Raw genomic sequence first — 26,452 nt, forward strand, 5'->3', positions numbered from 1 at the left:
TGGATGCTTTGTTAGACCTATAAATAATATTAGCATTTATGGCTTTATCAAAGAGTAATTATAATATAAGGCAATAAGACTATACTTTCCTTCAGAACATCTATGACATTCTTGTAATTTTCAGATATATTAGGCAGACATGGCTACTCCTACATGAATGCATTACCATTTTTTTCCTCCACTGTCAGGAGATTACATAGAAACAGTGGTTGGACATCTCACTAACCCCTACAAGACTGTCTGAAGGATAGTTTGCGTTGCATCTTATGAAGTTTCTTGTCAAGGTGATTACTATGGTAACCCCTATTTGTTTCCTTTCAAATGGTGGTAAAAATCTGACACATCCCATTAAACATTGATGACAGAGTTTCATTCACTCTTCAACCTACTTGGGAATTCTTCATTTTATCTACTAACTCAGACACGTGGTAGCAAAGCAGCAGGCCTTTTGTTGTTAAAATGTTAATTAGAATTTTATAACCATTTTTATAGATCTGTTCTTCATCTTGATTGCCACAAACATATTTATTTACAATTCTATAATGTTCTCATTAATATGCTATGGTAAAATGCCAAAGTGCACAAAAGTTAGCTTAATAACAAGCTATAGAAATATATCCTTAATGACATCTGTGAACATCTGTGGAATTGGAGCGAAGCAGAATAACTTCTCAGTAAATGAGATAATGAGCATATGATACTTGAGGTCAGCATTCTCTATAACCAGAGTCCGTCTGCTACTATTAGCTATTCCATGTACTCAGTAGCTCTGACACCGCTACCTAGGAATGATTATTTACTAAATAATCATGCTCATTAAAAGGAACGCACCTACAGACCCGAATATCCTGTCTCTACAATAATGGGTGCAGTCAAAGCGTTTGTTTATAAACATTTCCCAAGACATGTCAGGGAGCTCTGCTGACTTCTCACTCCCCCTTCCATCATCTACCTATACATTTGTTTTTCATTTTGCAGAAAGCATAGACGCTAAAATCAAAGTGTCTTATCCACAGTAGTGTTACAAATAGGAAGTGATAATGGCATTTTGAAGTACATCAAAACTGAGATCCAACTAAATTAATCTCCTGTTTTTCCGAGCTTCTGATTGGAAATAGCCATGAGTTGGAATTGAAAAGGTTATTCATGTTATCTTGGGCAAGTCACTGTTGGACCATGAAAGGCAGTTTGTGTTCTGGTTGAGCAAGGCTTACTCCGGAGATGCAGTAGGAAATTCTACAAGGGACAGAAGAACAATGAGCTACGACCCCAGACATTAGGCACCTGACACCAGGAGCCCTCCATGATCCCATGGATCATGTAGGGCAATACCCCAAGCTCACAGTATTCTGGCTGGACTCCACCCCCACAGTCACCTGACTTTAGCCAAGTCTGCCCTGCCCCACAGTTACCTGGGAACAGCAAGGTAGCCCAGCCCACTATAAAAGGAGCTGCTTGAGCCCTCCTCTCTCTCTTAAGCTCTTACTCCTGCTTCTCTCCCTTGTCTCTTGCACCTTTGTTCTCCCTTTCTTCCAATTCCCTTTCTCCCACTCTCCATGTGGCCATGACCAGTCTCTACTTTTCTACCTTCTCTCTATCTCTCTCTGTTTTCTAAAATAAAGCACAAAAACCATGGAGGGCCTCCTTTCATCTAGACTCGCACTAGAGCAATGGATTAGGCCTTCCCCTAAAGAGCCACGTCTGATCTCCCACAGGAAGGCCTTCCAACATTTCCAGCTTCAAGACCAGACTAAGGACTCTCACCCTCGAAGGAACCACCTGGCACCCTGTTTCTCCCTATCCCTTTCCCAGATTAGCCCCAGGCCTGACTGAGCTGCCCCTGGGTCCCCCATTTCGTTCTCAGCTGTTCCTAGGTGTCCAGGGACGTCCTGCGATGCCCCAGAGCTAGAGCCTGTTGTCCTTAGTCTCCATGAGGCCCAGAGACCCCAAACTGCTCCCTCCCATCCCTTGGAGTGGGGTTAGTGACTTCCCACAGCCAGATGTCCACTGGGTGAGCAGCATGGAGAGCGTACAGCAGTCTCCTGAGTCTACCTGCTCAGGGTCCCTGAGCTCTGGCAGGACTAGGATCTCTCCCACCCCTTGATGTCCCCACCTCCCCGCACCCTACAAGTCACCAAACTAGCAAAATCTCATTCTTTTCAGAGTCTAATAAAGAGATAAATGACTCACCTCATTAGCGTGGGCCTTACTGAAAAGTCATCTGAGACAAGATTAAGCATTTCTCAGCTGAGTGGTATTGCATAGATGGGTATACATGGGATTCTGAAAAGTGTAGAGAATTGTGACACGGGATTCTCTTTTACCCAAGTGTACTTATTTGCTTATTGGAAGAAAAACTACCAATATAAGTACAGCCAAAAATGTATTCATCTTCTTAACTTATACAAACTTTGGTAACACTACAAGTTCTCGTGACACAGTTCTTTGAGTTAGAAGTTCATCACAGTTTCTCCACACTTCTACTATTCTGAAAAATCTCAGGTAGAATCCCCTCCCCGCTTTTACTGTTCTAGAAGCCACCTATGTTGCTTCATTCAAGGACGCTTTTACCATCTTCAGAAGCAGCAGTACTGTAGCTTTGTAGCTAGTAAACACACTCAGAAGCAGAAAGGAGGAAAGCAAGCACGCTAATGACCTGAGGCCCTAAGATCGTAAACAGTGCAAAGATGCTCACGATGACCGTTTCAAGTCAACATTGTGCTGAACATTCTAGATGAGATACTTAATGAGACAAAAGTAAGATCTATTCACACTAGAAGAGACAAAATCAAAATGTTCTCTGTTCACAGATGGCATGGTCTCATGCATAGGAGAACCTCAAAGTCTCATACACACTGTAATAACTAACAAATACACGAATTTTGTGAGATATAGCATTAACAAAACAATTATATATTTTTTAAATTAACAATAAAATAGCTTCAAAATAAATCAGGAAAAAATCCCATTAACATTAGCATCAAAAAACAAGCTGAATAATTAACTTAAATGTAACAAGTTTATACATTTAAAATTACAAAATATTCTGAAATAAATTGAAGTGGACATTAATGAATAGGAAGGTATCCTAAAGTAGTAGATTTGAAGGCTGAATACTGTTGAAATGCTCACAGCATACCGAAAGAGATATAGATTCAGTGTCATTTCTATCAAAATACCAATGGCATGGTTGGAGGCAGAAGTTTGAGAATCTTACTAAAGTTCTCCTAGAATCACAAAGGATCCTGAGTTGCAAAGAAATTTTAAGACAGATAAAGAAACTTGGAGGCCACACTTTTCATGACTTTCAACCATGGTTCTAGACTAATTGAACTGATAAAACAAGATACCACAAAATAGTCTTTTCAAGTGATAGACACTGATTTTCTTACAGTTCAGAGTTTAAGACATTTAAGATAAAGGTGCCAGACACTCATATCCTGATCAAAACCCTTCGTCTTACCTGCAGCCAGCTATAACCTTCCCTTGGGCTTCACCAATTTGCTTCAATGTTCATAATTGGAAAACAAAAGCATTCTTTTTTAAAGAAGGGCTACTCATGTCTGGTTAGAATGCCATCCTTCATAGCTCAATCAGTCATTATAAACTCCACACAGATCTTGTCTCTAACAGTCACACTAGAGATAAGGGCTTCAACATAGGACCATGGCAAGATAGAAATATACAGTCCATAGCCCCTACAATAGTCAAAACCATGTAGTGTGCTACTGACAGAAATATAGGCCACTGTGACAGGAGAAAGAGGCTGAAAATTAGCCTACCTGAATAGTGCTAAACAATCCTCAGAGAAGGCTCTAAGATAGCACTGTAAGGTAAGAACAAAAACTAACCAAACAAGCAAAACAACAAGAAAACAAAACCCAGCCTTGTCTCTTCAGTAGATGGTGTTGAAAATATTGAATAGTCATGTGTATAATTCACTTGGATCATTATATTGAATTAATTCAATTACATGTAAACCAAATACTATAAAATTTATAGAGAGAAACATGCAAAACCCCCATGGCATTATATCTGGCAGCATGTTCTTTTATGAAAACAAAAAGACAGAAAGATAGGCAAAGTGATTCTATAAAAACTTAAAAACCTTCTACACAACAAAAGTAACAATTGAGAAGATGGTATATGGAATGGGAGAAAATATTTGTAAGTCATATAAAAAAATAACAAATAACCTATTTTCTGACATTGGACAAAAATTTTAATAGACCTTTTTCCAATATATATATAATATATTATATATATATATGTTGTATATATATGTTTGTGTATATATATGTTTGTGTATATACATATATACATATATACATATATATAAACAGTAATTATACTAAAAGATGATAACACTTGCTAGTCTTCATAAAAAAATAATATCACAGTGGGCACATAGAGTTTAAGAAATTTATTAGTAGTACATAATTATACATGGCTTTCATAGGACATTGTTGTGCCACTATGTATGCATTTATGTGATGTACATTAATGTCTCCATCGTCATTAACCTCTGTGCTCTTTTTCCTCCCTTCCATTGGCCATCTTCCTTTCCTCAAATATTCCTCTTTAATGTCATATATATGTATATGTCTATATGTACTTCATGTATATATGTGTGTGTATGTGTATGTTAATATATTGTACAGCTGTATATATGTGTATGTATAGATATACACATATGTGTGTATGTTTATGTATATATGTATATGCAAATATATATTTAAATCTATATTCCACAAACAAAAGAAAAAATGATATTTATTTTTCTGAGCCTGGCTTATTTTGTTGAACACGATTATCCTCACTTCTATCTATGTTGAAAAATATATACAAAATAATGCACTTGAAGTTCACACTTGCAGTAAGTGGAGACAAGTACAAAGACCCACAAAGTCAAACTACAACTAGCAACAGCAACCAAGTAGCAACCAGCAACCAGGAACCAGCAACCAGGAACTGGCAACCAGGAACCGGCAACCAGGAACCAGCAACCAGGAACCAGCAACCAGGAACCAGCAACCAAGTAGCAACCAGCAACCAGGAATTGGCAACCAGGAACCGGCAACCAGGAACTGGCAACCAGGAACCGGCAACCAGGAACCAGCAACCAAGTAGCAACCAGCAACCAGGAACCGGCAACCAGGAACCGGCAACCAGGAACCGGCAACCAGGAACCAGCAACCAGGAACCCGACAACCACGAATCCGGCAACCAGGAACCGGCAACCAGGAGCCAGCAACCAGGAACCAGCAACCAGGAACCAGCAACCAGGAACCAGCAACCAGGAACTGGCAACAGCAACAGGAGGAGCTAGCAGCAGCAAGGGTAAGAGTGGCAGCACCCTCTCAGGAATCCAGCATCTATACATTCTCTGAAGACTCCCCAGAATTCCAAATGTACACTACCTTTCACTGGCAAAATCATGTCCCCAACAGAACACAAGACAAATCATAGTTAGTTGCTGTAGACAATCTGTAATTCATATCCCACATCTGGGATTAAAACAAAAACATATTCCGTACCATCTTTTGTGTTTTTAAAGAAACCAAAAATCTCACAGTCTTCCATCTTTAGTGGGAATGCATACTATTACAGCCACTTTGGAAATTAACATGGAGGTTCCTCAGGAAATTGAGAATCAATCTACCTCAAGATCCAGCTATAGCTGTCTTGGGCATGCAGCCAAAGGATGCTTCATCCTACCAGAGACACTTGCTCAACCATGTTCACTGCTGCTCTATGCACAATAGCCAGAAATTAGAAACAACCTAGATGTCCCTAAACAAAAGAATAGATAAAGAAAATATGATACACTTACACAATTGAGTATTATTCAGCTGTTAAAAGAAAGTGACATCATGAAATTTGCAGGTGAATAGATGGAAGTAGAAAAAAAATCATCCCGGGTGTATTAACACAGTCCTAGAAATACAAGTATGGTATGTACTCACTTAAAAGTGGATATTGATATTAGTATTAGCTGATCAGTAAATGATAACCAAACAACAATTTATAGACCAAGAGAGGTTAGATAAAGAAGAAAGGCACATGGTTCTTTCCTGGGAAGGGTTTAGAATAGATTTCGCAGGTGGACTGAGTGGATGTGGTGGAGACCAAAGTGAGAGATATCTGGCTGCGGGACAGGAGAGATGGCTGGAATTGGGGTCTTTTGGTGGGGCAATGTGGAAACCTACTGCAGTGAAAACTTCCTGGCATTATTAGGGTGATCTGAGTGAGACTCCTATTAATGGAGAATATAGAGTTTCCACTGGTGATCTCTTGTAGCCAAAGATCCTAGCGGTGGGGCTATGTTGTCTTGGTTGAGAGTTGTTGACCAGAAAGAAGTCCTGTCAAGATCCCGCAATCAACCCAGGAAAATTCTATAACAGAGGGTTGCTCTCTGCAATCTGGCAGTGAGGCCCCATGGCTGGGGATAGCATCCACACAGCTCAGTGAGCATGGAGATGTTGAGCTAGCACCTACATGGAACCTTCACTCCTATGTTCTAGTCTCTTTGGTGTGAGAAGGTACTCTTCCAGCTACTAAAAACTAAACACGGACACCAAAACAGCCACAAAACTTTTGACCAACCATCTGTCTACCCTGTAAGAAGTGCCGGGGGATTGCTGGCACACATTCGGTGGGAGTAGCCAACCAATATCTGATGTAAGTTGAGGCCCATTTCATGAGAGGAAAACTAGTGCCTGACAGTGCTTAGATGGCCAATCACTGAAGACTAGATAGCCCAGAGACCTGAGATAGGTGCCTTGTCCAATCATGATCAGAGAGGCTTTTTCTAGAAGCAGGTGGGAGCAGATGCAGGCCCACAGCCAGCCGGTATGTGGAGAGAGAGTTTAACGAGAGGTCTCCATTGGGTCTCTCCACTCTAAGAAAATCCCGTGGAAAAGGGAGAGGGCAAATTGTAGGAGTCAGAGGGAATAGAGAACACTAGGAGAACATGACCCACTGAATCAACTATGTAGGATTCATACAGGCTCAAAAAGACTGAAGTACCAAGCCTGGGGCCTTCATGGGTCTGCGCCAGATCCTTTGCATGTATGTTGTGGCTGTTAGCCTTTAATTAAGTGATTTTGTAAGATGCTTAACTATGAGAGTAAGTGTCTCTCTGACTCTTTTTTTTTAGCTCTTAGGACTGTTTTTCTCCTGTTAGGATGTACAGCTTCAGTGTGAAGGCTCTCAGCTTGTCCTATTGTATTTTGTTTTGTTTTGTTTTGTTTTTTTTTCTTCTTTGGTTATTGTCTCCTCTAGGCCTTCTCTTTTCTGACAGAGATGGAGTGTATAGGGGGAGTTGGGTTGGGAGCTGGAAGGAGTGGAGGGAGAGGAAACTGTGCTTAGAATGTATTGTATGAGAGAGAAGAATTCTCTCTCTGTGTGTGTGTGTGTGTGTGTGTGTGTGTGTGTGTGTGTTTAAGTTCAGAAGTATTCCTTTTATAATTGAGGAATAATTTGAGGAATGCTTAGTTGTATTTCTGGCTTGAATATCTGGTAGAATTTGGCTGTGCCCACCTGGATGTGGACTTCTTTTCAGTTAGCAGACATTTTTATTTTGCTGGTTCAACCTCTTTCTTGTTACATGGTTGTTTAACTACTAATCTCATACTGGCTTAATTTAGGTGGACAGTATATCTAGGGATCTATCCATTTCTTTTAGATTTTTTTCCACTGTAGTCAAACGTAGGTTCTTAAAGCATACTCTAATAATTTTCTGAATTTCTTTGACGGAGCCCTGTCCCATGGTACAATTGGTGTGGGGTCCTAGGTAGAGCATGTGCAGAGTTAAGCAGCATATTGAGGAGGAAGCAAAGCCGGCAGTGCAAGATCCTCGGGAAAGCAATATACATTCTCCTATTTGCACAAATGGGTTCAGTGGAAATGGTCTACTCATTTGCTAAGAAAATACAATCTCAATCCTTACATTAACTTACTTAGTTTTTAAAAACAAAACAAAACAAAACAAAAAACTATTGGTTCTTTGTCACCAATTTTACTTTCTGTATTGATCCATTATAAAGGGGGGAAAAAGGAATAAAGTACTTTTAAAGTTCCAATGTTAGACTTTGCTGAAGTTTTCTGTTTTTTTTTTTTTTACATACTAGCATGTATTAGCATATATGACTGTACATGTGTATATATATTTACTCAACAAATTTTAAAACTTTGGCTTCTTGGTTGATAGATATAAGGGTTAACTTTGATCACTGAGATATAACTGATCGATTCTCATTATAAATTTCTTTTAAAATTGAAAAGCATGACTGGGGAAGTGGATCAGTGGGCGAAGAGCTTGTGTGTAAGCTCATATGCTCACAACCAACAGAAACCCACACATGGTACCATCTATAATCCAAGCATCCCTACAGTGAGATGTAGACGTGAGATGTGAGAGAGACACAGATACGGGTGGCCATGGAAGCTTATGGGCCAGGTATCTTGGCATATATAGCAGTGACGAGACACTCTCTCCAACAAGGTAGAAAGTGAGGTTGCCTCCACGAAAGGCTAAGGAACCCTTAACAAGAATCTCGTCTGGGTTGAAACTACAAAGTAGCCATGGTGGGAGCCATCTTGGGGCAGAAATCACGAATCTCCTCTGAAGCTCCAAACTGTGCTGACGCGAAGACAGTTCATCTCTGCTTCCCACTGCTCTTTCAACTTCATATTCTTCCTCTACTCAGAGGAGCACACATACGTAATCATGGACGCAAGGGACTCGCCTGCGCTGTGAGATGGAGCCGCAGAACAGAACACATTCTGTGCCAGTCTTGTTCTGAATTTTATTCCTACACCATTCTGAGGCACTGAATTTCTGGACATATTATAACGTTCGTGTTTCCTAGTTAATAAATCAAGTAGCAGAACAGCTGGAGGTGAACGCCACACTCTCCTCCGTGCGATTCAGTCGGTATTCATTTTAACAGGAGATATTGGTTCATTTTCAGTTTTTTTTCTACTACAAAGGCCTTTGAATATTCTCTGAGGTGCTTGCCTGTCATCGTTGGAAAGACAAGAAGGAATGATGACTATTCCAAGAGTAGTAAAATAGTGTCACTTAAATAATTCACCTTTATGTCACGCAACCGCACTAGCGCTAAAGAAAACACGCAGAACAAAGGGCCGGGTGACACTTCCACAAACTGGTGAGAATTTAATCTCAGATTTCAGTAAAAGCCTTTTATCTTCTCCCACACTTCTTTTCTCTTCCCCCAGCTGACCCAATTTAATGCTCCACAATCAGGTCTACTCAGTGGGAAATACAGGCGACAGAAAAAAATAGATTACTGTTCTTTCGAATGGAGAGGGGAAGGCAGGAGGAGCCCAGGAAGTACTGCTGGAGACTTTGGAGAAATTATTTTAAAGTTAAAATAAAAAGGGAGAGCAGCAGGTGTTAGAAAGAAAGGATAGGTCATTGGGTTTTCTTTGCAGATCAAGGGAGATAATATTTCTGAACGGTTTTGTAGTGTTTGCATACATACGTGAATTAATGATGGGTTACTTGTCCTGGGCTAATCAGATGCAACATAAACTGACAACTTACCATGTCCCCACCATTTCTCTAGCGTTGTAAATGTTTTAAGAAGTTTAATGATAATCAAAAGCCCAGTCCTCCAACTAATAAAGTATATTCTAGACAGAAGTTAGAAACCCTAGTTTAAACGCCTTACCCACAACCAAAGTGGAGAGACTGCACCTCAATGTACTCAACTCCTGACCCTTTGCTCTTTAAGCTTCAGTGCATCTCCTCACTTGCCCATAAACTGTCATCACTCAAAAACTGTCCACAGACAATGACCCTCAGCATTAATTAGAACTATTGTTTAAAAACAAAACAGTTTGGGGGTAGGGGAATATAAAGGAAATAAACAGTCAAATTAATGGAAATCTTAAAAAAGAATGTTTCCTGACACCTATCTCAGGCAAACAAGATTTAGTTCACATAAATGACAGCCTAGACACTACATTTTTCAAAGCCTCTGTGTGTTCCTAAAACATGTATATATTAAATACACATATTTAAATTTATAGTAGTTGGGATCCAGTACAGAGATCTCACAAGCAAAGCCAGCCCAAGGCTTCAACTCCTTTACCATTCAGTAGCCATCATTTGATTAGCCTGTTTCTCTGTGCCTCAGTTTCCACAGACACCTCTAACTTTTTTTATTTCTAGGTCTGCTGGATGATCTTATTATTCATACTCAATGGTAGGCGAAAGGATTAATGATCCAAACTCCAGGCAATACCAAAAATTAAAACAACTGCTATACTTCAAATTTATCTCAATATAAATTTGATTTCTTAATAGAAATTTGTCAAAGTAGATAGTAGCCAAAACAGCAAGTAATATGAAGCTCTGCATAGCTTCACTTTGAAAAAACTAAGGAAATGACTTAGTGTCTTGGCTTTACTCCTCTCTGAAATATAAAATTCCCCCCTTGGTCCCTACATGGCTATTTTTATGGACGACACTATGTTGAACAATCTCCTTCTCTTAATCTGACACACATTTATCTCATTCCTGCTATAGAACTTCTAGAAAGATTGAGGTGAGAGGAACAGATGGAAAATGAAACTGATAAGAACTCAAAAGAATATTTGGGTAGCAAATTGCTTTAACGTACACAAAACCCACAGAGTTCAAAAAGTCCATTAAGCCAATGCTTATCTAAAATATATTTAGCTATAATAAAATTGAAGACAAGATTTACCACAAAATACAGATAACCAGCCCAGATAGAAGGGAGTTCATTGTCGGGTAGCTGGATCAGTTCCCCTTTAACAACTATAGAGTTAGGACTTAGATTATGAATGTGCAAGGGGAAATAAAAACATCTAATGCTTTAGCAAAAAATTCTCAGTCTATAATGTAGATGCATATATCTATTCAAAATAATGTACACAAGAATGGGATAACCCCATGCATCTATCCAAAACTGTGGTGTGTATGTGTGTGTGTGTTGTAACAATAACCTACACACATGAGTGTAACAATCTATTCCAGATAGTGTGTGTGTATGTTTATGTAATAATAAGTAATAGAAGAGGCTATGAATTTGAAATAAGAGCAAGAAGGGGTATATGGGAGTAGAGGAAGGAAAGGGAAGGAGAAATGATGCAGTTCTATTATAACCTAAAGAACTAAAATAAATATTTTAAAAAATAAACTTCAGAGGCTGCCAAGATGGTTCAGTGAGTAAATGCACTTGCTGCCAATCCTAATGACCCAAGTTTCCTCATCAGGACTTACAGGGGGGAAAGACAGAAATAACTCCTAGGAGTTGTCTTCTGGCCTCCATGCTCATGGTGTGACCATTCTATGGCACACACCAAATGCGCGCACACACACACACACATACACACACATACACACACACACACATACACACACATACATACACACATACACACAATCACACACACATACACACACACATACACATACACACATACACACACACATACACACAAACACACACACACATACACATACACACACATACACCCATACACACACACATACACACACACATACATACACACACATACACACACACATATACACACACATACACACACACATACACACACATACACACACACATACACACACACATACATACACACACATACACACACACATACACACACACATACACATACACACACACATACACACACACACACATACACACATACACACACAGATACCAGAAATGAGCTCCTTCTCAGTAGATTTGCAAAAGGTATTCCTAGAAATCTCCAAGAACTCCAAGAATCTTCAAATTTCCCAACACTACACAGCTCCTCAACAGATCTATTAATAATTGAAACAAAACTACAAAGTCTTGCCAGAATGGGACATCCAAGCGATGAGATCCGCTTCTGCACCTGCTAAAGCAATCACCTGCCTTGAAATTCTCTGGAAAGTTTGTTCCTTCCTCATGAATTATGTTCTTGATAAAATGCTGTTCCCCAGGTGGCAAGCTCTTGGCTTTTGTATCCCTGTTTTGTATCACTTTTGTATCTCTGGCTTTGAAGCTAGTGCTGGTACACACAGATTAAAAAGTGAATGGAGGCACTGACAGTGGTTAAACTAGCAGTTGGTAAATTGATATTTTAAGTCTGGGATTTTGTACCCGTTCTGTATTCTTTGCATGCTGGTACAGACAAATAACATCTTCCTTCTTCACGAACTTTATACTGGGTCAGTAGTAAGAGAAATTAGAAAAGAATGTGACTTACTTGGTTTAAGAATAAACTATCCAGAACTGCACATCAAAGGTCATTATGTATAATTTTGGTTTGGTTTGGTTTGGTTTGGTTTGAAAAGTAATCTGATTTTATGTTTCTTAGTATGAGTGAGTGACTGCAAGCTGTTCTGTTCTCTCTGTTGAACCTCCTTTAAAAACTATGACAAACTATAATTCTCAAACTCTCTTTGGATATTAGCTTCAATTTAAAAACAAAAACAAAAACAGGAAATCTCTTGTTTTGGAGTCAATAGGTTGAGATGTAATTATTTTGAGACCTGGTTACCTTTAGGAATGATAACAATGATTCTATGGATTATTATCTAACATTCTATGGGAAACTTAGCAAAAACAAGAAAACATGGGGAAATGGTGATTGTAGTCTCTGTCTGTCCCTGTCCTCTATCTCTATGTCTCTATCTCTGTCTGTCTCTCTCTTTCTCTGTCTTTCTGTCTTTGTCTGTGTGTTTGTGTGTGTGGGTGTGTGTGTGTGTGTGTCTATCTCTGTTGCCCAAGTGCCTTTTCTGCATCCTAATTTCTCAGTTCTTAGCTGACAAAACAAAGTCAGCTCAGTGCCCAAGGAAACTCATGACAATTAGGTCCTCTCTTTATCTCCAGGCCTCTAATTCGAAGAGTGTGACTCTCTGACCAAGTGAGACTGCAGGCACAGCTCTGGAGTAGCCTGCCTTGGGACAGGAGGCAACATTCCCAACTTAGTCTAGTTTTATCATGAGCAGGCTATCTGTCTTCACTTCCATTATCCAGAACACATCTAAATGTAAGAATAAAAACAGGATGGTCTCACCTGTCAGAAGGTGCAGTGTGTTCTCAGGCTGATCGCTGGCAGTTCTTGAAGGCTACATAGTTAATGAAACACGATTATTTTCCAAGAACGCATGCTGATAATGGAGCATTTTGTTTCCATGCTGAAAGATTTCATTTCAGGCTTATTTACATCTGGCCTTATAGAGCCACTTTGTAAAGCCATCTGAGATATGAGATGGTTCTGGAATGTAAATGAGAGCGGGTGGGAGGAGAGGAGGTAGGACTGAGCCTGACATCAAAACTTGTGGCTTCACAGGCTTCATCTCCCACCGCGGAGCAAGAGCACCTGCTGAAGAAATGACAGAATGGCTGAGCGTCTGTGGTTTGGAGCTGGACCTTGTATTTTTGACTGAATCCAAATGCAGGTAGCCAAAGCAAAGCTGGACCCAGGACATGAACAGAACCCTGGGAACAGTGAGCCTAAGTGCTGAGTTAGCTTTTAGAACGTTCCCTCCTGAAGGTGAAGCCAACATGGGCATGGTTTTTAACTGCAACACAAGCCTAGACTCACTCACCATTGCACACTGCTCTCCTGCCTGGAGCAGTTTCTAAACAATACTGAGACTAAATGTCACTTCTGAGTTTGTCGTAGGGATGTGCTTGATGCTTGATGAGGAGGAAGCATCGAGGCATAATTTTTTTAAAGGTTAAAAAGCCATAGCAATCATAGTTTTGTTGAGCATCCCATGCTGTTTTGTTTGGCTATTGAAGCGTCTCGATTCATGTTTTTATTATGGCTACTGCGCCAGCACACAAGTACTAAGACTGAATGGAAAGGAATCCGAAGCTCCCAGTTTACAGTTCATGATTGTGTTAGAAAGCTTGCAGACAGGGCCCTGGCCAGGAGCTGTTATCTTTATTGTGCAGAATGACTGAGTTCAACTTCTGGATCACTGGGTTGGGATGAGGCTTTTGCACAGAAGCAAATGGTACTGTGGGTGTGGAGAAAAGCTTAGCTGTGAGATATGAAGCAACAGACAGGTAGGGGAAGGGAGGCCTGTCAACTGATGCAGATAATGGAGAGAGATAAGCCTTAGATCATAAATCAGCTTGCAGCTACCACCCATGGCTTTGAAAGGGCACCGTTGTTTCTTACTGTACCACCAGCTCATTAATACCAGTCGGCACTCATTACAGGTGGTACACGAGAGAAGATAATTTACATATTAAGTAGTTAATCGCGGATTCCACCTCATTTCAATTCTCAAAGGCATGCCTTTCTAAAATGCTTCAAGGGCACAGTTCAGGTTCACGTCGCTACATTAAAGTTTCCTTCTGTCTATAAAAAAAGGACGCTTGTTAAAAGTTATGACTCCAGTACAATTGCACAGGCTGTTTCAGCTGTGTGAACCTGTGGCCCATTGTCTGAAATGGAGGTGGGAAATGTTCCAACATGAATGATTATTCCCACTGACATCCTGGTGAAGTTAATGGACACAATTTACATGAAGGACCTACATTTGAGAGGTCTCAGTAGAGATAGGTATGAATAATATTAACTTTTGTAATGCAAGACCATAAAGATCTATTAATTTCATTATAACCATAAATAAACTTATGTTAATACAATCTTCTTATTTGAAAATTTTATTCCTACTTGAATGGTTGAATAACATTCCAAGCTTCCTATCTTTCTGCTATCGATTGCCATGGACATCTGTGGGCTGCTACCAGGGTGAGAAAGACCAAATTGAGGAAGAATCCATTGATAGTCACAAACATGGCTCTGTTGCACAGTTTGCTATGGCATAGTTAGATTTCATCTGTAAATAAATTCTCCCCTTAAAAAAAAAGCAAGTTCTAAGAATAAACATATTGGCACACAGAACAGAATCCTTGGGAATGGGAGCTACTGGTTCTCTGTGGGAAGAAACAGTTCAGTGGGTCCTCTCTTGTTTTCAAAGGCAGATTTATCGTGCCATCTGCAAGAAACTGGTCTTTTTCAAGAAGCAGATCTTACATGTAAGAAAAATATTCCAGGAGAGTGACATTCAGGAGTCCTGATTTAAACATTACTAGAGGACTACTAAAGGCATTTATTTTTCTCGTTTTCTCATTACTAAAGTAACATATCACTTTAAAATAATACAATATCCAGTGTCATGAAAATAGGGGAAAATACTTTAACGACTTTAAAACACAACCACCCTTAGCCTTTTGGTGCTTGCGTTCCAGTACATTCTTTCCTCTTGTCTGAGTGTTCTCTGGCCCACTTGTCGTCTTCAGGTCCATGAAGACCTCTGTTTTGAATAGATATTGAAGAGGATGAGTTCAGAGAGCAAAACCAAAAGACTTTCCAGATATCTGGTCGATCTCCCACACATGAAACATTTTTTTGTTTTTAGTTATTAACAAGAGACTGATGAATGATGAATCCTGGATAAATATCACCACTAAACCAAATAAGGGAAATTTCTCCAAACACTTTCAGCATTATCTGGAATCTTATCTATCTACTGTTTTCTACATCTGAAATAAAAATGAAAGGTATACATAAGTATATACTAAAATACTAAAAGCATATTTGGCTCCTAGCCCAACACCAGGATTCTGCTTCTGAATCCACTTGCAAAAGAAAAGCTTTCTGAGTGTTTCTTGATCTCTGTTCTCTGGTTTTAGCATATGGCTGCTGGTGATGATTTCAATGAGATGCCCCCCCCCTCCTCACCTTCAGTCTGAAACATTTAAATACAAGGTCCCAGGTTGGTAGCTGTTTCGAGAGATTAGGAAGTATGGTTATGCAAGAGGAGATGTATCACTAGAATCAGGAGACATAGCCTCGCTGAAGTAGGTGTTTCACTGAAGTGGGTTTTGAGGTTTCAGAGGTCTCCTGTCATTCTCAGTTTGCTCTCTGCCTTGTACTTGCAGTACCAGATGTAAACTCTCAGCTCTTGCTGCCACCATGGCGCTGCTACACCATGTGGATTCTAACACGCTGAAAACAAAAGTCCAATTAAATGCTTTGTTTATAAATTGTCTTCATCATAGTGTTTTATCACAACAATAGAAAAGTAGCAAAGACACTGAAAGTACTGTTTCTACTTTGACTCCAATACATTCATTCATTCCAACCACTGAGTGCTGAAAGCTCAATCAAGCACTGTGTTATATAGCAAAACTAAGTACAAATCATTTTTTACTACTTGCCTTTGCATGGCAAATTTTAGAATGGAAAATAATAAGTATCTTATCCAGGCATGATTTTTATGGTCACAATTAGTTGGGAGTGGAAGGAAGGAAGGAGGGAAGGAAGAAAAGAAGGAAGGAAGGAAAGAAGGGAGGGAGGGAGATAGGGAGGGAGAAAGGGAGGGTGGAGAGATGGCAGATAGGTATTAAGGAAAGAAGGGAGAGTGATGGAGGGGAGGGAATAAAGGGAAGAAGATGGGAATTAAAGGAGGGAGGGAAGGAGGGAGAAATAACAGAAAGAAAAAAAGGAAGAAGAGAAGCAAGGGAGGGAGAAAGGGAAGGGAAGGAGGGAGGATGGAGGAAGGGAAGAAAGGAGGAAGGTATAATCTGGTATAATCTGGTCTTTAAAGACTAAAAAGTTTCTTCACTTAATCTGGGAAAGTTCTGAATTTTTAGCTCATGGTATATTGCTCAGATGTGCCCTGTAGCTATTATGGCATCAGTATTTGGAGGAAATATTTGGGTTCTGAAGTTCTTTGGTACACTGCCAAAGAGGCTTGCTCTCTGAAGAAGCTACCTCATGGTCCTAACAGTTACCTCTGTTTATCTGGGAGTCAAAAGACACTCTCATTTAAGTGTATTTAAACAAATGTCTATGTTGTGCCTGGAGGAATTCCCAAGAAAGGAAGGCACCAATTTAGATCAGGTGAATCCATTTATACTAAGTAATCTACATAATTAATTTTAAAATAACTTCACTAAAATAAAGGTGTGACTGTCAAATGTAACATTGTTTTCCTAAGGGACCTTGGCCTTCCTAGCCACTAGGATGCCGAAATTAGAAAAGTTTAGGGAGATGATGTATATTTTCATCTCAGTCAGAGAACTAGAGAGGAAATAAATATGCTTCAACTTCACATAGCCCCACTCTCATCAACCCCTCTCCTAAGGAATACTTTAGAAATAGTCTAAGGAAACCTGCTGAGCCTCACGTAGATGATACGGTTTCAAAACCAGGTCTTCATGGCACCAAATTTCGTTTCCCTTATCATCAGATTACCTTGGGAAGGGCAGCATCCTCCCTATTCTTTCCAGACTTTAAAAGCTCATTTTTTTTCACACTGCATATAATATTTTATGTAGCACCTGTCAGCCAAATGTTATGATAAGCGCTGTAGCCATTGTTTAACAGTAATTGTAGGTAATTATCTTTAAGGCTCTGATTATTCAATACTTCAATATCAAGACTTTAATATTTTTATTTATGACATCTTCCGGCACAATGAATTATGCAGGATCTGATATTTAAGACAGCTGTGTCATCACTTGGATTTAACATAGACAAATATTGTGCCACATCAGTTGTCTCTTATTCATTGAAGATCGGGATGCTGTGCCTCACTAAGCTCCACCCCTTTTCTCCTTCTTGAGAGGGTGCCCCTGAAAACGTCTGGCGTGTATGATCTGCATTCCATTATTGCAAATGCATCTCTAGAAATATGCTTTGTTCTGTCCTTCATGACAGACTTCATAAAGGTTTCCTCTCCTTCCAACACTCTCCTCAAAATACTTGGCACTGGCTACATTTTTGTGAGAGAATAACACATGTCTCCTTGTCATGTTCTACAAAACCCTCGAGTCTGTGTCACGATCAGAGGTGGTTATGAGGCTGGATGTATTTCATTGGTAACTAGGAACAGGAAGTAAATAGCTGGGTTATGTAGGCTAAGAGGTCACTGGTGTGTGTGGTGCTGGTTTGTTATTTGTCTGAGATGTGAAATTTGCCCAAACAGAACAGAATTTACTAAGGCAGGTGCAGGGTTTGGAATCCATTACTATGAATATGAGGATTGTACTTAGAAATAATTGAAATAATTGTGATCTGAATTATAAAATGGAAGAATGTGTGTGTGAGAGAGAGACCATATAATTTAAATGAACATACAGAATTAACTTTATTTGTTCTATATACAACTAACTTTATTCACAAGTTTCATGTGAGTCAAGGAAGCAGGCATAATGTGGAAGTAATCACGTGGTTCATAGAATTTCAAGCAATTTTCAACCACTAATTTGGCACCTCATTAATATTAATTCTATTTTCTATTTTTCTGTCTAACTGCCTCTTTAACTGTTTATAACCCATGTGAGTGGAAGTATAGTATTCGTGTGACATCCCGACAGAAAAGGGGAATGAATCCCAGACTATTGAGTCACTCTCTAGCTCTACATGTTTCATGATTGGAAAATTTTAGAGAAGATTATCATGGCTCTTCCTTATTATCAAACAAATGGATTCTATATAATTCAGTGCAACAGGACAAGGCTTATAATTTAGTGATGAAAATCAGAATGTCTTATTTTAATGCTGCAAAAATATTTTCTTTAGAATATGTAAATTTGTAATCATGGCTAAATATGTGGTTATTTCAGACAGTAGAGGAATAGTCAGGTGAAAGCAAGGATGAGAATAAAGAGACAGTGATAGAAATTAGAAAGTTTCTAGAAATCAGTAGTGTATTAAAAAAAATCCACAGAAGGTCAAGTAAGATAATAAATTACTCCTCTGGATCTAAAAATAAGAGGTCATTGGGAACTTGAACAAGAGTGGCTCTGATACTTTCAGAGAGCATGTAAGAGCTAAGGAATCAAAGAGGAGTAAAAAGATGAAGAAAGGAAAGTTTCCCTCAAGAAAGTTGGTTAAGAGAAGAGAGGGTATAGTACAGGATACGTGAATGGATGGAGGTGCACAGGTCCAAGGAGGCTGTATTTCAGAAGGAAGACTGAGTCTGTTTGTATATGATAAGGTATACTGCAGGAATGAACAACTCAAATATTCTAAAGCTGTCTTTCTCCTGTAGTCAATAAAGGCCTGCTCTGCTCATTACAGGACTCAGAAACGCAATAGCACCAAGGTTTTATCACCTTGATTCACAAAGCTTACAGTCATCAGCAAAACCTCTGCTTGCCAGGTATAGATCAAAGCAAATAACATGGCTAAATATAACTTCAAGGGGAAAGAGAAGAACAACCATATATGGTGAGGGAATATTAAACACCACTTTGTCATTAGAGATACTAACTACTCTGGGTAAGAGGGGTTTGTCCAGGTGAAAGAGATTGATGTTAAAGACAGACTAGAGAAGTCTTAAGAGAAAGGACTAAAAGAGCAAAGGAAAGGAGAGTGTAGAAATCAAGGTAATGGCAGAGTTTAGCTTTTATGGAAGACATTATTCTTGGAGATGAACAGGAAATAAAGATGGTAAAGGATGGAAGTGAGTATGTGCAATTCATATCTGATCACTCCTGTTTACCATTTCTTGTTTTTTTTTCTAATGTGAAATAGGAAAATCAATAATAATAATATTCTCCATATCTTACCATAATAAATATGATAGAGTCAGGCTCAAGTGAAAGTAAATCTATTGAGAAATATAATGCAAGATTGAAATTGTGATCCTAGCAAATGAAAGGAAAGCTGCTCAAGGATTAAACAAAATAATATGGGGAAATAGTACTTTAGTAGGAATGTTTAAAATTGTCACACTGGCATTTATCTAATGTGATGTGAGACAGAAAGGAAATAGATGGTAACCAGATTGTGGAGCTCTTCATTGTTAAAGCTTCTCAGGCAAGGTGTGACTCAATTTGAAAGGAAGGAGTTGGTGAGAGCATAAACAGAAAGCTGGGGGCATAAACCAGGGAAGTAGCTCATTATTTGGGAGGGAGAAAATGTATCGACCATTTTCTTCTACCCAATGAAAACTATGACTTTGCAGATCCATGATAAGCCAAATCTTTTAAAGATATGATGACAGCTATTTATATGAGTCCAATTAAATCAAATAACATTTACATGCTGTCCTGACTAAACCTTCCAGAAGAGACTCCTACCAGAACTACTCTCTCACTGCACCTACTACCACAGGGTCGTCATGAATCTGCTGCGTTGACGGACACATGAATATGTCATGGGAGCCTAGTCCATTTTATCCAGCAAGAAAGGATGGATTGTAATAAACTTGGTTTGATACTCTAAGATGTATATCATTTTTAAAATGATCATTAGAACTGAAGATATGAACATAATAGAAATCAAGTGAATTATTTAAGAAAAACCTTTATTAGAGTTAAAGATTTTTTTAGAATCCACTTTATTGAAATAAATTCTAGAGTGTGTGATATTGTATGTAGGGATATTTACATCTCTAGTTTAAAATTCCAGAAAGAAATAGCTACCAAGAGGGTCTCAAATCTATCATGCAGGCATCCAACGGCTACTTATTTATATATTGAAGAATATGAGAATTATTTTCACAGAGAAAGTTGAAAAGATGAAATGCCATTTCCCCCAGCATTTTGTCCCTGTCTCACAATGCATTTCCATTGCTTCTTCAATTTCAATTGCAAACTTGCATTGGAGATCCTTCCTCTTATCTGCTATCCCTTAGATTAAGAGAAAATTTGTATTCCTAGTATAAAACAAAGCAGAGAAAGCATGACATAAACAGGCCAACTCCATCTGGTGAGGAAAACCTCAATCAAAAACGTAACCTATGCTTTAGTTCCTTCTAGTGGGGATTGGATCAAATCCAGAAGGAGAAGGCTTTAATCAATTGTTTTTAGGTAGAGAGTCTATAACCCACTGATTTGAAAATCTTCAAACAGTAAGTCTTGTAGAGATATAGCACACTTGCCAAAATAGCATTACTGCTTCAAACCATCACAAATTACACTGCACTTTACGTTTTATTACCAAGTAAGACAGCACACAAATTCATTTCCATGTCTGTTGCCAATTTAAATGAATGGCTGGCTCCTGCCAGCTCAGGAAGGCACCAGAGAAAATGCTGCACAGATCATTGGTGCATGCAATAAATGATAGCAGAGCTCTTGGTCATTTAATCTCAGAGCAAAATTTATATTTTAAGTAGGCTTTAAAAATCTTACGTGAATTATGGCATAGGAAGGATATAATTCAAACGGCAACCATGTTAAATGCCTACTATGTACTCAGACCTTTCTACATGCTCCGGATGAAAACATTTAAAACACATGAGCTCTGTTCTCACAGAGCTTCCACCTCCAGAGGTCAAGCAAGCAAACACATAGGAAAGGAACTCAGACATTCTCAGGGGCTGAATTAAGTACCCCAAAATTCACAGGATAAAACTGCCCTAGTATTTCATAATGTGACTCCATTTGAGGATGCCATGTCAAAAGACAAATTAAAATAGAATCACTAAGGTTATCCCTAATCCAACATGCCTGATGTACTATTTTTTTTTTAAAAAAAAGACTACTTGTTTTATACATGTTGAGCATGCTGTCACTGTCTTCAGCCACACCAGAAGAGGGCGTCAGGTCCTATTCCAGATGGTTATGAGCCACCATGTGGTTGCTGGGAATTGAAATCAGGACCTCTGGAAGAGCAGTCAAAGCTCTTAACAGTTGAGCCATCTCTCCAGCCCCTTGATATGGAGAAAGAGGAATACTCTTCCATTGCTGGTGGGATTGCAAGCTGGTACAACCACTCTGGAAAACAGTCTGGAGATTCCTCAGAAAATTGGAAATAGTTCTACCTCAGAATTCAGCTATACTACTCCTGGGCATATACACAAAGATGCTCTAACATATAACAAGGACACATGCTCCACCGTGTTCATAGTAGCCTTGTTTATAATAGCCAGAAGCTGGAAACAACCCAGATGTCCCTAAAGAGAAGGAATGGATACAGAAAATTTGGTACATCTTACACAATAGAGCATTACTCAGCTATTGAAAACAATGACTTCATGAAATTCACAGGCAAATGGTTGGAACTAGAAAATATCATTCTGAGTAAGGTAACCCAGTCACAAAAGAACACACATGGTATGTACTCACCAATAAGTAGATCTTATGGAAAAACCTCAGAATACTCAGGATACAACTCACAGAACATATGAAGCTCAAGAAGAATGAAGACCAAAGTGTGGACACTTCAATCCTACTTAGAAGGGGGAACAAAATAATCAGGGAATATGGAGGGAAGGAGGGACCCAGGAGAGAGAGAAGAGGGGGAGGGAAAATGGGGGACAGGATCCGGTATGGAAGGAGAAGGGAAGAAGTACAGAGGGTCAGGAAATTGATAAGAGGCATGTAGCAGTGGGGGAATCTAGGACTGGGGGTAGCCACTAGAAAACCCCAGATGCCAGGGAAGCAAGAGGTTTCCAGGACCCAACAGGGATGACTTTAGCCAAAATATCCAACAAAGGGGAAATAGAATCCGTAGAGACCATATCCAGGGTTTAGGCATGGCCCCTGGTTGAGGGATGAAGTTACTGACCCATCTCAAAAAATCTAATCCAGAATAGTTCCTGTCTAAAGGAAATGCAGGAACAAAGAGTAGAGCAAAGACTGAAGGAAAGGCCATCCAGAGACCTCAACCTAGGGATTCATCCCATCTACAGGCACCAAATCCAGACTCTATTGCTGATTCCAAGAAGCACTTGCTGTCAGGAGCCTGAGAGGCTGTGCTAGAGCCTGACCAATACAGATGTCAATGCTCAAAGCCAACCTTGGGACTGAACATGGTGACCCCAATGGAAGAGATAGAGGAAGGACTGAAGGAGCTGAAGGGGATTGCAATTCCATAGAAAGAACAACAATATCAACCAACCAGATCCCCCAGAGCTCTCAGGGACTAAACCATCAACCAAAGAATGCACATGGAGGGACTCATGGCCTCAGCTGCATATGTAGCAGAGTATTGTCTTATCTAGTATCAGTGAGGGTTGGGGGGAGGCCCTTGGTCCTGTGGAGACTTGATGCAACCAGCATGTAGGGATGCTAGGGTGGTGAGCCAGGAGTGGGTGGGTGGTGGGAGTACCCCCATAGAGGCAGGGGTGGGGATAGGGGGTTTTGCGGAGGGGAATCCAAGAAGAAGGACAACATTTGAAATGTAAATAAATAAAATAACCAATGCTAAAAGCAAACAAATCAAACCAAACCAAAACAACAAAAACCTAAACAGAGAGGGAGGGAGGGAGCTCAACAGAACACAGAGTATAATTTTTCTCCATGAACCATCCACAAACTTGAACAGAGCACAGGTTAAAAAGAAACATAATTTATTTTGTTTAAATAAAGAAGAAATGAAAACACACACACACACACAGAGAGAGAGAGAGAGAGAGAGAGAGAGGGAGAGGGAGAGGGAGAGGGAGAGGGAGAGGGAGAGGGAGAGGGACAGGGACAGGGAGAGGGACAGGGAGAGAGAGAAAACTTTGATGTCTGACTCCTGTCCTATATCAGTGTTTGTACGCTAACACAGAATAATTCATAATTTCTATGTGTGCACTAGAATTACAGTCACACTTTAAAAATACAAGAAAAAAAACACAAAAACAAAACAACAAAAATGAAACAAACAGAAAAAAATACCTTCATGAATTTCTTCAGTGGACAGCTACACCTCATTGTATTTCCTTCCAGTCTTTTCTTTCTCAGTATGTTTGAAATTGTTTTGTATATGTAATTTGGGTTTTTCTTTGTTGTTGTTTTTGTTGTTTATTCACTTTACATCCCAACCACTGCCCCCTCCTCATTCCGGTTCTCCCTTTACACGGTTCCTTCCTATCCCCCCTCTTTTCCTCTGGTAGTGTGCAGGCTAATGTGTTTATGAAATGATAAAGAGGGGGAATATATTCTATGGAAATGTAGTCAGGTATGGGAGAAAGGGGTGCCTCGGCAGGCCCGTGCTGAAGCATCCCTCCTCTCTGAGGGACCAGCCACATGATGGTATAGTATGGCATAGAGTTTATTAAGAGCATGGGGAGGGGAGTTAAGAGGGTAGTAGAAGCAGAGAATGGCAGAGAGAGAGAGAGAAGTAGAGGGGTAGAGGCCAGCCATGAGCATGTGGAGAAAGAGGAGGGAAGAGAATGGGGAGAGGGCAGGAGCAGGAAGGGAAGAACAAGAGAGAAGCAAGAGAGCAAGAAGGGGGCAAGCAGCCCCTTTTATAGTGAATCAGGCACACCTGGCTCTTGTCAGGTGACTGTGGGGAAGAGCTTAGACAGAACGCTAACAGAGGCCCCTCCTTGTGTATCCCTCCCCACTGGCACATCAAGTCTCTGTAGAGCTAGGTGCATCCTCTCCCACTGAGGTCAGACAAGGCAGCCTCCTTAGGAGATCAAGTTCCAGAGGCAAGCAACAGATTTAGAGACAGCCCCTGTTCCAGTTGTTGGGGGGGATCCACATGAAGACCGAGCTGCATAATTGCTACATATATGCAGGGGGGCTAGGTATAGCTTCTGTATGTTCTTTGATTGATGGTTCAGTTTCTGAAAGCCCTCAAGGATGCAGGTTAGTTGACTCTGTCTTCCTGTGGAGTTCCTACCTCCTTCCCTCAACTCTTCCATAAGTTTCCCTGAGTTCCCAATGTTCCCATGAGCGTCTCTGCATCTGTCTCAGTCAGCTGCTGGGTAGACTCTCTCAGAGGACAGTTATGCTAGGCTCCTGTCTGAAAGTATAACAGAGTATAATGACATCATTAGTGGTGTCCGGGATTAGTGCTTGCCCATGCGATGGGTCTCAAGTTGGGCCACATATTGATTTGCCATCCCCTCAGTCTCTGCTCTATCTTTGCCCCTGCACTTCTTGTAGACAAGACAAATCTAGAATTTGTTTTCGAAACTGTCACCTGAGTCAGTCTTCTCCACGCCACACATATGTTACCCCAAATATTGTGCCTGTTTTATTTTAGAGGCTGTTGTGACTGCCTCATCTTGGCTTCTAGAACATCTCTGGGTACACAATAATTCCTGCTGACAGACATTTGAAAAGTCCTGTAAAGTAATAGTTTTACAATTTTGCATAACTCATGTCCATTCATTGCTCATATTTTCCTCAATATACGTTCTACATTAGTTTCAAACAAACGCAATAAAACTTATTAATACAAGACCCACTCATAAGAAACTCAGTCCCAAGTGGTGATCCTACATTGCTGCTACTGCCTTGCCTCTCACCTAAAATGCATTTTTCATTCAACTCAAATTCATGACTATCAGCTCTTTCCCAAATGAATTAAAGATCCCCTATTTCCAAAGCCTTTTTCATCTAAACTGACTTGATTTTGATATCTCTTGGTGGCTGTACTCCATCAGAGCTTAGGAACTCTGTCAGTCCTCTATCTTGTCCGTTGTGAGGCTTTTATTGTCATTTTCTATGTGGATGTTTTCTTCCTAGTGAGGGGATCAGTACCTAGGGAGAGAAGGCCATATCTGTGTCCTATATACTACACCACAGCTCCTACCTGCGCTACCTGCGGTAAATGCCAAAGAGATGGGGGAACAAGCAATGGGGTTGTACCTTGTAGAATCATACATGATTTAAAAGGTTTCCAGATGAAAATTTTTAAAGCATCAATTTGACTGATGCTTTAATCATTCTCTAAGCAACCTACACATATACATATATAAACATACTTACTACATGAATGGATATAAGAATTAGTAGAACAATGAACCCAAGTCAGAAATCTTTCAAATAAGATTCTCACTTGGCGTAGAGGGAGAAAGTTCAAAATATAAATACTGATGTATGTTTTTTAAACCTTAATCTTACTGAAGGTGGAGGTATGCCTGGAGAAGCTAGGAGTTTCTACAATGTCATCTTTAAAGCATCTAAGGACCAGTGGAGCCACATAAGCAGCTGGCACAGCTAAATTATTCAACTAAAAGGAACTCTGTGCAGATATTAAACCACCAAATCTCTGCTGTGACCTCTGGCAGGAACCTGCCATATGTACATATTGAGGGTTTGTCATACCCAAGTCACTAAGGGGATACGATGTGGAACATTAGATGCCACACATACAAAAGAAGAGTGCATCAACACTGTGGAGCAAGGAGTTCAATAGACTAGTTGTGTTATGAATTACCTGATGCATTTTTACGATATATAATTTATAACATTTTCCCAAAAAGCATAAGCAAATTACATAAAACAAAAAACCAAAATAACATTTTTGTCATAAACAATACAAAACTTAAACTCTGTGATTAATTGACCTTGGTAATTGTCAGTTTAGAGAGCCAGGATAGTTTGTGGTTTTGCAAGATTTGTCTTTTAGTGGTACATAATGAAGTGTTTCTTGAAAAAGTAATAAACTATGACTTGCCTCAATATTATTTATATATTTTATGTCTTCTTTTTTTTTTTTTTTTTTTTTTTTTTTT

At 39.7% G+C, this 26,452-nt stretch overlaps 1 protein-coding gene across 1 annotated transcript; it reads left to right on the plus strand.

Moving 5' to 3' along the window:
* Window positions 1-4,852: 4,852 nt before the first annotated feature.
* LOC116075440 (50 kDa spicule matrix protein-like) lies at window positions 4,853-5,329 on the plus strand. The gene has a single exon (XM_031348540.1). It carries the CDS (start codon window positions 4,853-4,855, stop codon window positions 5,327-5,329), a length of 477 nt encoding a protein of 158 aa, XP_031204400.1.
* The last annotated feature ends 21,123 nt before the right edge of the window (window positions 5,330-26,452 follow it).

This window comes from Mastomys coucha, unplaced genomic scaffold (assembly GCF_008632895.1).
Source record: "Mastomys coucha isolate ucsf_1 unplaced genomic scaffold, UCSF_Mcou_1 pScaffold3, whole genome shotgun sequence".
Lineage (NCBI taxonomy): Eukaryota > Metazoa > Chordata > Mammalia > Rodentia > Muridae > Mastomys > Mastomys coucha.